The 15,617-nt window shown below is 41.0% G+C and overlaps 1 protein-coding gene across 8 annotated transcripts in view; it reads right to left on the reverse strand.

Annotated features, from left to right (window-relative positions):
• Positions 1 to 1,570: 1,570 nt before the first annotated feature.
• ARHGAP26 (Rho GTPase activating protein 26) overlaps positions 1,571 to 15,617 on the reverse strand; it is a 204,690-nt gene continuing 190,643 nt past the window's right edge. For 2 of the 8 annotated variants that reach the window (XM_077924488.1, XM_077924489.1), the window contains exons 22-25: positions 15,133 to 15,204; positions 13,078 to 13,188; positions 7,443 to 7,534; positions 1,571 to 3,578 (exon numbers count right to left, since the gene is read on the reverse strand). In XM_077924488.1, the coding sequence (XP_077780614.1) occupies positions 3,490 to 3,578; positions 7,443 to 7,534; positions 13,078 to 13,188; positions 15,133 to 15,204 (364 nt within the window). In that variant the 3' untranslated portion in view covers positions 1,571 to 3,489. Of the gene's footprint in view, positions 3,579 to 3,650; positions 3,712 to 7,442; positions 7,535 to 13,077; positions 13,189 to 15,132; positions 15,205 to 15,617 lie in introns of all 8 variants that reach the window. The other 6 variants (XM_028717930.2, XM_028717931.2, XM_077924491.1 and 3 more) reach the window with 4 other exon arrangements.

The raw sequence follows: 15,617 nt of genomic DNA on the forward strand, positions 1-15,617 counted from the left end.
AATTCAGCTGGAATATTTCGTAGGTTTCTTGGACATCTTCTACATATGAAGAACGAGGCATTGCAGTTCTGAGGTGTTAGAATGGATGGCACCTCTTTAGGCTACAGGTGGAGGGTGCCACACCTATGAATGCTCATCTGCATGCAGAACCCCCACCTTATCTTTCAGGGGTTTAAAAGGAGGACTACATTCTCTCTCCTGGCTACGCTAATTCTCTACTAGTGGACTTGTTGTTGTTTACCTTGGAAGCCTAAAGCGGTACTATCCATTCTACCATGTCGGGATTCTACTACCTCATTTTCCTTTAACCACTGACCACACATGAGTTCCTCTTTTGAAAACCCTCTGCATCAGACCTGCCAAGCTTCTCTGCACTTTCAAGCAAGGACTCTTGTTTTACTATGCGCCAAGAACATATTAAAAAGAAAAGTTCAAAATGCCGTTGCTTGAAACCATTAGGTATGCTAGTAACTTGTGTGAGAGAAGAAATTTCTTACTTATTAAAAAAAAATGTAGGAACCAATACGTTTCTATGTAAAAAACAAAATAAAAAATTATCTCCTCTGGGATGGCAGTCTGAGGTAGAACAGTATGTTATATGTTGTTCTAAGGTTGTTGTTTTTTTGAAAAAACTTAACATACACACAAACCAGCTTCTGAGGCTGCACTGAAGAAGCCCGAGTCCTTAAATCGTCCCCACTTGTGCTATTTTGCTATTGAGAGTACCTGATCCCATTAAGCTGCTTTTACCCCCAATGCATAGTGTTTGAAGTGTGAGGGGGGAAAGGAATCAGAATCATAGGGATTGTAAGGGGAGTCTCTCAATTATGTCCACCTGAAAATAAGTGGGCTGATGTATTGGGAGCGGGGAATACAAGTACCTGCACTTATCTCCCAGCAGCAATAAAAGCAGCTTGGTAGAGAATTTCAAAAAATAAAAAAATAAATACACTAGTTATAGCATCAGAGATTGCATGGCTGTGTGCTTGCTTATTAAAAGAGCACAAGAGAGAGTGTTAGCTGGCTCAGACGTCACAATAAACCATGGATAGGAGGAGCAGGCGTATGGAGGCTTCAGACACTTGTGCTGCCCCCTCCTCCTGCAGTACAGAAACAAGAAGTTGAAAAATTCTCTCTTCTGCTTTTGATTAACTACAGCTTGTCATGTTGTCGAATCAAGCAAACTGTGATTAATCATAATTATGGTTTGGTAGAAATAAGCCAGTGTCAAGCAATGGAGCTGGCTTGTTTCAATAATGTTAAGATTAACCACAGTTTAATGTTCAGACGAACTCTTAAGGAAAACCCCAGAGATGAAATATTGCATTCAACACGTATATTATTTGTTCAAGAAACACTAGAGCTTCGAAATGAACAAAACACAATAGAAAAATACACTTACTACGCTCCTTCAAAGATGCCTAAAAATATTAACAAAAATGGAAGATGTGCAAAAGCTGCTGCCAGCTATAGGTGCCCAAATGAAGGAGACCAGGAAAAGTCATTTTCTCTAACGTTGGTGTGTAGATTTGTGCTTGCCTCTGCACCTCTTGTTAAATATGTTTAAATGCTGAGTGAATACCTAGTTTATTACACTTCTGTTAAAAATCAGAATATATAAAAACTTTACTTCACAATATTTCAAATCATCATATTTACATCTCAAATTCAAAACAGTCAGTGAAACATACAGCAATGTGAACACTCAAGAATTTAAGATTAAATTAAAAAAAGCACACAAACATTTTAAAGCAGAAGAAGTCTATGGCCACTGAAATATGATAGTACAGCAGCTGGGGCGTGGGGCAGGGGAACCACAATTCACAAGGAAGTGCCAGTTTTTCTACTTCTGCAAGTGGGCCAACTTTTCAATTTCATCTGAACACAGTCAAAACTTTCTATTTCTTTTTAAAGCAAAAAAGAAGAAGAAGCATGGTATCTGAAAAGTTTGGCTTTCAAATCATGTCATTAAGTGTAAATTCTACAGCTATGCAGACAATATGCAAAACAACTTGAGAGCAATTTAGGACCAGGGTGCATCTTCCCCAAAACAGGTTATTTCACTGAGAAAGGCATTACTGAAAGGCATCAATGAATAGGTGAAAACATCAACCCTAATACTTCATATATGTGTGTTTTCCAGATTTTTCACTCAGCTGCACAATAAATACAAAATTCTAAGGTGACTGTGTAGAGGAGGGGAAGGGAACCTGTGGCTCTTGAGATGTTGCCAATGGGCAGCGATGATAGTTGTAATTCAGTGGCATCCTTAATGCTAAAGGTTCCCCGCCCCGTGTATCACACACACACACACACACACACACACACACACACACACACACACACCAGGCTACAAAGCAAGCAAGGGACATAATGACAGAAAGTATTGCTGTGAATGACAGAAGCTGCCCACATCAAAGAAATAAGAAAGGCCCAAGTGCACAATAGGCTTTGGATGCTTGTTTCTACAAATTTGTGCTAGTAAGTGACAAGAGAAGGACAGCAAGTCAGTCTATGTGCTATTCTACAAAAGTGACTCCTTGACCTCCAAGAAGGAAATTCCTGTTTGAAGAGATTGCAGATATTTTAGTCTTAGCTGTTACGTTGTTGTTGTTATTGTTGTTGTTGTTGTTGTTGTTGTTTTAAAAAGCCTTTATGAACTTTGGTCCAAAACATTATATTCTTCATATTGCTGATGGATATTTTTTGGGATGACAGTTGCCACACACACTCTGGAAAAACACTCAGATTCTGTTGTGTGTCTTGCTTGGACATTAAAAAGTTAAAAGCATTACTGTAATGCAACTGCTGTATTGTTTTTGGTCTATGTAGTGAAGCAGTTCTCATTATTGGAATTATTTATGTGTTGATTGCTGTCCAGGATGGCTAATCTCTGCAGAGGAAAGCCATTAGTGTTGATGTACATAAACATTATTTTCACCTTCTGAAGATAAAAGGAACAGACATGGTTTCCTCCAAGCAAATCGGAGGTTTATTTTGGCCAGCTAGAGGAAAGTGCAGGGGGTCTAATTTTTGTTCATCTAGCATTCCCTGGGTGTTACCCGAGAGGGCACCCGCAATGACTTTTTGTGATTTTGTGCAAGTAATTCCAGTTAAATAGGGCTTGGTATCAAGCAATCATTTTAAGCCACATTTACACACACACCTTGCTAATATCGTGCCCTCTAAAACAAAACACAATTTAGAAAGTGGGTGCACACCTTTTGTAGAAGAGCGGAACAATTTCTGCTGAAGTTCCTCCCCCTCCCCCTTTCACATCCACCATTTCCTGCAGTGTCTTTGTACAAACAATGCATTACATAAGGAGCAACATACATTATTTACATAAACATTCATCTGAACAGGCACCAGAGTCCTTCACCTTTCTCTTCACAGTGGCAAACAGCAAATGATCTACAATACTCTAATCGGCAGTTGTCATGGATACCATGTAAAGCTCAGCAATGTTGTGTGTGAATGGGTCCATAGTTATAGAAACTCCACATAGTTCTCAGGGATCAATCCTGTTTTTCCGTTCAAGGTTCCTTCCAACCAGCCAGGCTCTTGAGATGGATGAACTGAGAAGAGAGTTGAAGGTTATTAAGTCTATAAATCCGAAACTTTAAAATAGAACTAGAATGTTGACTAACTTTTATATTTCCTGTTCTTCCTGGCCATAGGAGTGTTTCCTCACTGGGATGGATCCTCCTCCTGGCCACAGAAAGAAAGGGTTATCCTCCAATTAAGTCTTCCTCTGAGAGGAGGGGGTTCACATAACATGCCTGCGCAGTGTACTTTCCAACCCCAAACAGCAACTTAGCAAACCTATTACCTGTATGTCTAAATAATAAAAGGTTAAGAAAGAGTGAGGAAGATAGTTGAGAGACATCCCTGGATGTCTCTGCCTAACCCTATCCATAAATCAGCTAACAGAGAGAAGAGGGCACTACTGAAGAATGAACCAGACTACCCTGAATCTACCAGGAAGAACAGAACATTTATTGGTCAGACAACATTCCAGTTTCTACCCCTAGTGTCCAGCAACTTCATCCTCAAGGGGATATAGCCACCCCGGGCCAAAAACTCCCTCTCTCCCAGAATACTATGAAGTGCCACATCCTGTGTTAACAGAGAGACTTCTATAGTGTTTACAATCACTGTTGTGATTGCAGATTACACAGGAGGAGGAAAAGAAAAGTAGTAGTGAGGGTGACAATGGATATGATTAAACATACATATGCATTTACGCTTTGCTTCAGTAGGAGGCAAGGACTAAGGGGTTAAAGTCTCTGGCTTCATCTCTCTCCCTTCTCTTGCCGAAGAGTCTAAATGTTTATGGTTCCCCTTGCTCATTTCCCTTTTCTGTAGTGCTGAGGTTTCAAATTCCATCTTTCTTCCCTTGTGGCCTATTCCTCAGCCTAAAATTTCCTTCCATATTATCTTGCCTAGAATTCATTCCCACAATCTCCTTGTCCCCACCCTTTTCTTTTTTTAAGCTCTCTGTGTTTATGTAGTTAACAGACATTAGGAAACTATATTCCTGTTTGTGAAAGCCATCGTGATGACAACAGGGTTACATAAGCCTGGTCATACAGGAGGAGGAAGGAAGAAGGAAGGAAGTATTATCAAGAGGCCATTGCTGTTTCTGTGCAGATAATGCAAAAGCCACTCTTGGGACTGAACAGGGCTTTATGGGGAGAAAAAATCTGGAAAGATAACCTTCAATACTTAAGAAAATTAATGCACTTATTCTCTTTCTGGCTTGCTCATTAATGGGATTTCCTATGCTCGACTCTGGCAAAGCGTTTCCTTTACTGATTTAAACTCTAAGCTGGCAATAGACATGAGGACAGCCAAGCACCATGAAGCATGCCCCGAGATAACTCCTCCCCCCTGCAAAAAGATGTTTAGGGTAGCGTGGGTTCCATGCCAAACTTCCACAAAATAATGCTACCCAAAGTTCTGTGGCTATAGTAGTCACACCACCTACTTACCCTCATGTTCCTCCAGTCAGTAAATGTTGGCGTTATGAGTATGCATATGGAGACAGACCTTTCATGGCTTTTTTTTGGGGGGGGGGATTTAATACCCAGTATTCTGGGATTCTACTCTTGTTGGAGTAGAGAAGATTAGAAGAAGAACTACGTGTTTGCCTGAGCTATGGCAAACCTTACAATTATGATGATTCCCCCCCCCCCCTGCAGCTAATGGTTGCTGCCATGGACAGTACATTCATCTCTATCTGCCATATCTTCTTTCCCCTGAAATCAGCTAGCAAACTGGAAGTTCGCATTCATTGGAGGGATGTGGCATGACCCTGATGTCTCTTAAACTACCTCCAACCCCTCCTACTCAGAAACTGAGGATGCCACACAAATGAAAAAACAACAACAACAACAACATTTGGTACATTATACTAGCTGAATACTAGCTGAATAATGACCATGTTGTTTGGCAGCATGCCAAAAATGGGGGGGGGGTGATGACGGACCCATCATCTATAAATGGTAAGTGCGGAAAGGCCCTCAATCCTGACATTTATAAGCCGCCACTACAACAATAAGATACACTGTATAAAGTATACAGCCCCCTACTGAGTTATTTAAATGCGGGAAGCAACACTGAATAGTCTGCCCATCTTTGCTGTGATCATATGGCAGGCTTAAATAAATAAATAAAACTGAACCGAAAGAATGGAAGGAAATTCTGTTGCACCTTTCACTGCATTAAAAACATAAGGAGGTTTACAAATACTTCATTGGTGTGATAGGGTTAATAACTTTTGCAAAAATTAGAGATCTAAGTTAATCAACTCTGTAGTTGGCAAATTGTCATTCTACATGCCAATATAGCTATTATTATGATTATGGTTATGATTATTATTGAACCTAGGGAGGGAAAGGTACTCCTATGCATGGTGATTTGAGCAAATGAAACAAAGAGAATGAAATAATGAACCACTGTTACCACTGAATGTGAAAAATTGGCTGCTTTTCTCCTGGCCAGAGACGGGATTCTCATAGAGCTTATGCTGTGTCTTGTCAAAGATAGCAGAGGTTCAGGGTATGCAGAAGAGGTGGGGCTCTCTCTTTTGCTACATACGCTCAGTTTGACTAATGAGAAGCAGACTAACATAGCTAGTTTGACTTGCTAACTCTCACGCAAGATTATAGCTCCAAGTTGAAAAAGTATGGCAAATAAAAAAATGTGCTTCATTTGACATGATATTTGTCTTGTTAAAAACTATTTTTAAAGTGTTTTCTCTTAATGCAGCAATTATAAAATGCATTTTGCCACATTCAGTAGGTCGACTGCAACATAGTCCCAAGTGAGGTAACTAGGCATGGAATGAGATCCATTTGCACAAGACTCGCTTCTCTTCTCATCCCCCAACCTGTTCTGGGTTCCCCCCAACCTTTCACAGCATATTTAGGAGGCGTGGGGGCAGAAGGGGGGGGGGGAGTCCCACTGTGCTGAGTGGACCTCATTCCGTGCACACAACAACTTATTTGAATCTAGTGGATATTATGCAAGTTGTCTCTCAGTGTGGCCCACTGTTTGTTCAATATAAACAGCCTTTCTCTATTTGTTCTGCTTTTCTGTATGCCTAAGAGCCAGGGGAGAGCAGGCTACTAATCAGCAGAGAGTTCCAAGAATTCTATCTGAAGCTTGCAGTCTTATAAATAAATTCATTCTCTTCTTCAGCATCTTTCGTTTTTGCAAAAATGGTAAATTATGGCCACTACTTCTCTCCCAGCTCCTAAACTTGGCACTCTTCCTCACTTAAACCTGTTAAGAGTCTCTGTCCTCAAACCCACAGCTACACCTGGTTTGTCCACCAGCCATTTGGCAATTTTCAGTAAGTCTTTTAATACTGACCAACTGACCCATTAGCAGGTATGGAAAAAGATGACACTGCTAACCTACCCATGTTGAATGAACTGGGCTGGTATCGCTGGTATATTATTATCAATGCAACTGAAATCTCTTCAATATTAACTGAACTGACAGCCTGCAGTTAGAAATACAGTCAAATACTTATGTGGTTGACTAGAGCTTTACAAATTTCAACATCCACAAAATTAGCCAAGTTTTCTCCTGCTAATCATTCCCCATTTTCCCACCATAATTGCCCTGTGCCAGCAGCTCTCTCTCCTCCTTGGGTTCAATTGAGTATTTACCCTTGCAACCCCAAAGATGCACAAACTGGTGCGCAACATATAGTTTTTAGCCCATATGTTCCCAATTAGTAATCATCAAGTGGTCAGAAAAATGTAGTCTGTATCACCATTTGTAACAGGATGAAGTCTTAAGATTACTCAGTGGGAAACACAAGCCTTCCCTTTTAGATTACTCAATGGGAAACACAAGCCTTCTCTCTTGAGAAATCACCATTCACTCTTCTTTGTATTATGTAGGACTGGCCACACATGGATACTCACCATTATCAAATATGGTGCCTGCAGTGAAGGAGAGTTCTGAGTCGTGCTCTGCTTTGCAAGCATAGAGTGCTCTGGCTCTGCGGAATGGAGAACTGCAAAAATAATAACAAAAGAATCAGCACGCAGGAAGGTTTGCACATGTTTTCTTTGCGTGTGTGTTTGCAGACTTGACTATTTCTAAAGCATTTCTCCTGAAAAATCCTTGAAACGTGGATCAAAACTGCCAGATGGCAAAATGTGGAGGAAAAGACGAAACACAGGTCAAGGGAAAGATAAAAGGAATAATATTCAAGATAACACCAAGCATATTTAGAGGATGAGAGAGAGAGAGAGAGAGAGAGAGAGAGAGAGAGAGAGAAGGGTGGGGTAACATTTCTTCTCCAAAACCAAATTTCGTTATTTTGGATTTTCAACATTAACTGCTGCATTTGGGACCAAGGGAAGCCCATGGTTGCCCAATGGAATGAGCAATACTATGTCAGGGAGTGATGGGCAATTAAAAAAAAAAAATAGAGGCAGAGAAAAGGAATCAACTCTAAAGAGTCAGCTGGAAAAACTTTGTGTGTGTGAGGGAGAGAGTTTCTGATAAGAAACATAATCCAGAGGCCTGGCTCCTGGTTGAGGCTGACGTAACCAAACTCTGCTAGCAATCTTTCCCTGGCATTGTAAATCATTTGAACTGAGGTTTTGTTGGTAATTTTTCTCTCTAGCTCAGTTCCAAGACTCCATCTGCTTGAACAGTACAATGCAAATTTCCAACCCCGAGGAAGCCTTTCCTATAGTGATTTACCTGCAGTGGAACCTCCATGCCGCAAACCACAGTCCTGCCTACTCACATGTTACAGAGGCTTGAGAAATAAAGCATCATCAATCTGGAGTGGCAGCTGCTAGTTTAAGCCCTGGACATGCTGCCCCATGAGTGATCTCTTTCCCTCAGGGGAAGAGTGAGAGAATGAGACACATTTTCCCCAACAAAGCTCCTGGTCCGGCAGCAGTTAACTGTTGCTGCTGTGACAGTTCTTGGATTTCACCCAGTCAAAAAAGCTTGCGTGAAAGTGATGGCGCCTAGATGAGGCACTCTGGATGGTAGAGCTATGGCAGCTTCCTGACTGTAACTGGGAGCTAGCAGAAGGTGACACCTTTCAAGAAGAGGCTTCTAAGCCCTGTTTTCTCAGTCACTTTAGAGAGACCTTAAAACCCAAAGCGTTAAATGCCCTTTTGCTTAGAGGGCATTCACCAGTATGATTAATCTGCATTTTAAAGGACAACTGGACAGCTAAACAGCAAGTAATGTAATCCACCAGAGAGCTCAGAGGTATTATTATTATTATTATTATTATTATTATTATTATTATTGATTTTATTAGTTTTTCTTGGGTTGAGAAATGTCCCATACTTTACTCCCCCCCCCCCCCATTTTCCACTGAAAAACCTTTTGTTCTGGAATTTGGATACACACAATTCCTTCCATTGGTTTCTGATATTTATTTTTTTCCTCCTTGCAGATTAGCCATATGCCTGACTGAATGCGTTAACACAGCATTTTTTTCCCCATTAGCAAAAAGCACAGTTGTTAAATTTGAGCGCCTTTACAGTCTTTGAACATCCTTTGCTGACAAATGCATAAAGGGAAAAACAGATCACCTGGACAGCAGCATAATTAATGTTAGAAAATGGTAGAGAAGTTTCATTCCAATCCAGATCAGGAAATCTACAACGGAAGTTTGTTAAAGCAGCCAACAATTATTGCATATTAACTCTAGTTAAGCAGAACCTCCATCTAATAATCTATCAAGTGTTTCAACTAGAAGGAAGGCCAATGGGGGATCTCCTCCTAATGCAAATAATATATTTCAGGCAAGATTGTCATCTGAGAATATGGTTAAATTCTCCCTCTTTCCCTGCTGTGATCACAATAATTATCACCACTAGTGGATGCTTAAAAAAAGAAGTGTATGTTAACAACACATCTTGTTTGGTTCTTGTCTAAATTGAGAATAAACTATGAAAAAACCCTAGTCTTTTTCTGGCACTAATTAGTGATACTTTATCTTTGTAAACATTATCAAGATGGTTAAGAGCCTTAAATTCAACTGCTGCAGTTTCCCATTGATTAGATATAAAAACTGATGTTTTAATGCACACAATCACTCAAGCACATGGCATAACAGCAGAGTAAAAATATATTAGTGTGAATGAATGTTAGGAACAGAAAGCTACATACTGAACATGTCCAGTGATTGTTACAAAGTCTGTAAATCCAAACCTAATGAATGGAAGACTAACCCACCCAGCACTACTTAATGACTAGGACCAAATCATTCAGTGCCTCAAAACTGTGTATAAAATTCACAAGGAGGCAATTTCAGAAGGAGGCACTTTACTAAAAACATTTCCAAGAAAAACATCTAGTTATGTAAAGAGATTGCGACAATTGCAGGCTTCCCCCTTGTTTCCTGTTCAAAGCTTTGAGACCAGGAACAAGACACACTTATTTAGAATTTTTTCCTCATCCCACAAATTCTCTAATGGAATCTTACCCACCACACCTCGGCAACAACAAAAGTCTTACACAGAACATTCAATTTAGGATTCCTGTTTGAAGACCACATTAACAGGAATATGATAATCAAAAGCAGTATTTTGCATTCAGATGGATTCAACGAATAATGGGAAAACATAACACCTGAAAACATTTTCATTGCAATATGTTTGTGTGTGGAAATTAATTAATATGAACCTTGCATTCAAGAGTCTTCCATGAAGGGTCCCTCCCCAAAAATGTTCAGGATACAACATTTTACTTAAGTCACTATGAGCAATTATGGCTTATGTGCTCCATGAAACCAACATGTTGGGTCAAGCGGTTTGTCTGGATTTGTAGAACACCCGCAGGAACGAAAACAAATGAGAAGGGGAACTCCACAGAGACATTAAACACAGTTTAGGGAGATGGGAAGCAAAGCCGGCAGGGCGGGGGTCCACAGGGGAAGACAGTGCATTAATTGGTAATTAATACAAGTTACAAGAACAGCTTTGAGCAATAAATTGCCACTGCCTGGTCCATTTCTTTTCCTGGTTTCCTTTCTTTGCTGTTATCTCAGTGTGTGGTGCTGCAATGCCCTCCCTTTCGTGCTGCAGTGCCCTTCATAGCCCAGCCTGGATTACCAAGGGCATTAATGAGCCCTAGATCTTTCTGATCAGGCTGCTTCTTCTTTTTTTTAAATTTCTGCCTCTGAGCATGGCACATGGCCAGAAAAGCACTCAGTCGAGTTTTGCCCATGTGACCTTGTACAGTTTATGGGAAGAGTGAGAGATTCCCTTGTGTGCGCACACATCCCAGACTCATAACGACAGCAATTCTGATTATGTTACACTAGATGCAGCCTTGTATCAAAACTAAAATGTGACATAGCCACCTTGTAGGGGTATTTACATTTGCAGATATAAGGCTTGTGAGTGGCTTCCAATTAAAATGACCATACCCTGGCCAGAATGCATGTGTCTTTTCTGTGCCCTGTTAATAAACTATAATGTCTACCATGCATCCCTGTAAAAAGCAAGCAAGTGAGCGAGTGAGAGAGATAGATAGTGAGAGAGAGAGAGAGATAAGGAAAAAGAACAAGGTTATTAGCTGATTGCATAGAGCTCCTACTCAAGGTTAACCCTGAAGAATTTTAAGACATCATGTTAACTTCACTGCTTAGCAAACATCTGAAGGAATGCAGAGGTCTTCATCATTTGTGTTCCAGAGTAAGGATGGGTGTTGCCATTTCAAGGTTACATACAGCAATGAATTTCCTTTGACCAATACCAGGCGCCAAGGCTGCCCAGAAGTTCTGTCCCTGATCCAAAGAGATATCTGTGGTTGCTTAGTAGTCAATTGCATCCTGCACATTCTCAGAAGAACAGATACTGAAATCAGGTTTCAGGATGAATCCTAGACACACATTACAGCATCACAAGCAACTACTGTAACAACTTTTACACAGGTAGCAGACACGTGAATACACACTGTATGTGGATTTCCATCGCTGTCACAGAGCATCCTGCCATGGTTGCTTGTAAAGAAAACTGTTTTCTGTCCAGTGTAACTTCATGATCATGAACCCTACACTGTGCCACTTAGTAAAGGGGTTTTAACTCCAGTTATTGTCAATGTAAGGTAAGAAAGCTATATAACAAAATGTATTTTGAATATAATATACAAACAAACCCAAAGAATCAAGCCCAAAGAATCAAAAGAAGCACTTCCTGCTTTGGGCTCAACTTGTTGAGTGGAAGCTAATCAATATAGGGTTGGATGGATTTGTACACACCTGCTCTATGTCACTTTCACATGTGTTCATTCGCTGGTTCATCTCACCTTTCATGTAAGAATCAGTAAGGCAGCTCCAGAAGTGGTGCTTGCTTGTATTGAATTGAAAAAGGGGGAAATGTTCCTAGCAGTGCAGAGTAAACTAAGGCACGGATACAGGCATCTTAATCAAGGTACACATCTGGCCATCATGGAGACCATACATTAGCTGAGTTTGTCCTTGTGACTGCTCTTGCATTTTCTGCAGTTCTCCCCCAAAGTGGATCAGGGCCCAAGGAAGTTCATTTTCAACTTGGGACTCCCTTCCTCTGGACTGTTTTGAGCATATTTTTAAAAATTGGGGGTGGGGTACTTTTTCTGTGCATTTTGTACACTTGAACAATCCTCCTTGAGTTTATTGCTGAATTAAAACTGCTAGAAAAACTACAGCCAGCGGAAATTGTTAGTAAACAATGTTTCTAGCATGGGCTACCCAACTGTTGTTGAAATGTAAGGTTAGCTTGTAAATGAGAAGAGGACACCATCTCAAGTAAAGATAGCCCAAGTCCTGGGAACCAATGCTGGGCAAACATTTGTGGCTACCATTCTGTACTTACTTACCTGGGAGTAAGCCCCACAGAACTCAGTAGACATGTATAGGACCACTCTTGGAAATCAATGAAGACTGTAATACTATTGGTCTTTTGCAACTATATCCATCTCTTTGGTTGAATGGGCCTGAATTTTAAGAGGTCAAACAGTTTTTGAATGTCTGTAAATGGTCAGTATATATTCACCCATATTAAATGTTCCAGTTCTCATAAACGTCACAACCTCACTGCCTCAAAAACCCTCTATTCTCACTGACACAACTGAATCTGAAAAAAGGAAAACTGGACTGTCGTTAAATGTCAGGCTTAAAAAAGATATAATGCATTTTTTTATCAGAAATTATTCGTATTTGGGGAATGGAAATGAAAGCTTACCTACTGCAGAGATGGTTTTAGTGAGTATCAAGCAAGTCCAGCAATTTGGCAAATATAAAACAAAGTCAAACACAACTGAAGGGGATTCTCCAAAGCTGGGATAAGAAAAAAGCTAAGGTAGACAGTGCTTAGATCACTCAACCAATCACTCCTCTGGAGGTCATGGAATGTTTCAAAGTTTCCTTTCCTGATGCCTGACGGCAGCTGAGGGATTGTGACACTCTGGTAACTAAAACAAGCTGGGCCACAGTGAGGAAGCAACGCAGGGAAAAAGAAGCTTGTAAACGTAAAATATGATAGCAGCAGTGGCAACTTAATTGAGCAAAACAAAACCCTCAAACCTGCAACAGACCTGATGGGGGATGAGTCGCTGGACGTAGAGGAGGTGGGCATAGGGCTGGATGGTGCGGAGAACATAGGCCAGGACGGTGAAAGGGGTGACGTTGGACTTGGATTCTGAGGGCTGCAAGACAGAACCGGATAACTCATCAAGACACAGGAAACCACAACACAGACAGATACACACACTTAAGGTGCTTGGGAAATTTTCGTAGCATCAGAGGAAACTACAAAATGGAAATGTTGGGAACTCCCGGAAAATTGCTCCAAGACTGGAGGTTTGTTCATCCACATGCAAACACATCTGTGCACACAGCCACACCTCCCCATTACACCTGGTTTGTCTTTACCTGGCTGGCAAACTTGGCTCTTTGCCTCGTTCAGTAATAGTATTCCAAACTACAGAGGCCACCTCACTGCACACAGCTGCTTACCTTTTCATATTTCCAAACAACTAACAACATTTCCAAACAACTAACGCCCACAACTTTTGTTTCCGTTTGTTCTGGTGCTATGTGTGTGCGTCGTGAAAAATGATACCCTGTTTACATTTAGGAGTAAATGAGCATGCTGGAAAGCCAAGTGAGCATGCTGTTAAAAGGATGGCAAGGAAGAAGTGCTAGTGCTGCCTCTTCCACTTCAAATGGAATGCCAGTAAGACAAGACAAAAACAAAACCCACCACCCTGCCCCACAATAAATCAGGTAGAAATGAAAAGCTGAATTTCCACTGAGATGGTGTTAATAAAAAGTACATTTAACATGCCCTCCGTCAGTAGCAATGAGCAGGCCTGTGTTGCTGACCTTGCTTCCCAAAGCTATGCACTGCTGCTGCCAGTTACTGAGAGAAGGGGGAGCAAGGCAGCAGAGAGCTTGGCACGGTGCAGGCGCAGTGTCAAGATCACTTGATACTGTATCCCACTGCTGTACCCACACCATCCCAAGCTGCCTGCTACTTTGGTCCTCCCTCTCTCCCTCCTGGCAACCAGCAGTAGTACACTGTCTTCTTTGATTATCCAGTTTAGATAGGATAGTGGGCTTCTCATATAGAAGAAAAGAGGCACATATTTGAGTACAATTTCTAAATACAATTATCACTTCAGTACACAGCTCAGCAAATTTCTCTACCACCGGCCCTAAAGGATCTTTATTGGCTCCCAGTACTTTTGTGAACACAATTCAAAGTGTTGGTGCTGACCTTTAAAGCCTAAACGGCCTTGGCCCAATATACCTGAAGGAGCATCTCCACTCCCATAGTTCAGCTCGGACACTGAGGTCCAGCTCTGAGGCCCTTCTAGCAGTTCCCTCATTGCAAGAAGTGAGGTTACAGGGAACCAGGCAGATGGCCTTCTCGGTAGTGGCACCCGCCCTGTGGAATGCTATCCCATCAGACATCAAGGAGATAAATAATTATCTGACTTTTAGAAGATGTCTGAAGGCAGCCCCTTTTAATGTTTGATGTCTCACTATGTTTTGTTGGAAGCTGCCCAGAGTGGTTGGGGCAAGCCAGTCAGATGGGCGGGGTATTATAATTATAATCATAATTACCACTAGAAACCTAGTTTAGGAGGTTCCAATAAGGACCCATCTACTACAGTACCATCAGTTTGCAGTTGAGGATAATATGGGTAACATCCAAGTAACTAAGACTGCTTATCACTAATGGCCAGAATGTTGTGAAGAAATGTTTGAAGTCCCCTTCTCTCAAACATATTACCCCACTTTTTGGGGTTTTTTGAATACCTGGTTCTGGTTGAAGAGCAGCACCAATGGGTTAATTTCTTGTCATTCATTCAATTTGGATTTCAGAATTTTGTAAAGACTGCTGCACATGCTCAGTATGGTCTTAATATGGCTTCCTGTTGCTGCTACTCATTTGTGCTATCTTTTTTCCTTGCAGGTAAACCATACACAGGGGACAATTATGTACAATAACACACCATTTATTTTTATTCTATGGAAAACACACCAGTTAAATTGGAGCTTATATATGGGCCTTGCGAATTCCCTGCTGAGGGACACATGGATAAACAGATCAATTAGAAACATCATGTCAGAAAAAGACAAACCTGGCTTTTGCCTTTTCATGATGAAGAGATGTGTGAAAAATTTGTGAAAGGTGAAAGTAGGGAACATTTTTCCTTTAAATAAAAGGGAATAAATAAAAGGTTAAAAAAAATATGCTCAGAAATGTTATCTTTCACACACACACTGTACCATCCATTCCGCATGCCCTATGTCTATTTCTTTTCAGTGTGTGTGTGTGTGTGTGTGTGTGTGTGTGTGTGTGTATATATATATATATATATATTTGCTTTCGTAGATTTTCACGGGTACAGGAATGCAGGTTTTGGTGTCCTCGGGTGTCTTCCCGTGTAAAAGATGGGGTGTCTAGGCGACGTTTCGACGAGGTCTCACTCGTCATCTTCAGGCTGGTGCTTTCGGCTTCTTGTTACTGGAACAAGAAGCCGAAAGCACCAGCCTGAAGATGACGAGTGAGACCTCGTCGAAACGTCGCCTAGACACCCCATCTTTTACACGGGAAGACACCCGA

This window comes from Podarcis muralis, chromosome 2 (genome assembly GCF_964188315.1).
Source record: "Podarcis muralis chromosome 2, rPodMur119.hap1.1, whole genome shotgun sequence".
Classification (NCBI taxonomy): domain Eukaryota; kingdom Metazoa; phylum Chordata; class Lepidosauria; order Squamata; family Lacertidae; genus Podarcis; species Podarcis muralis.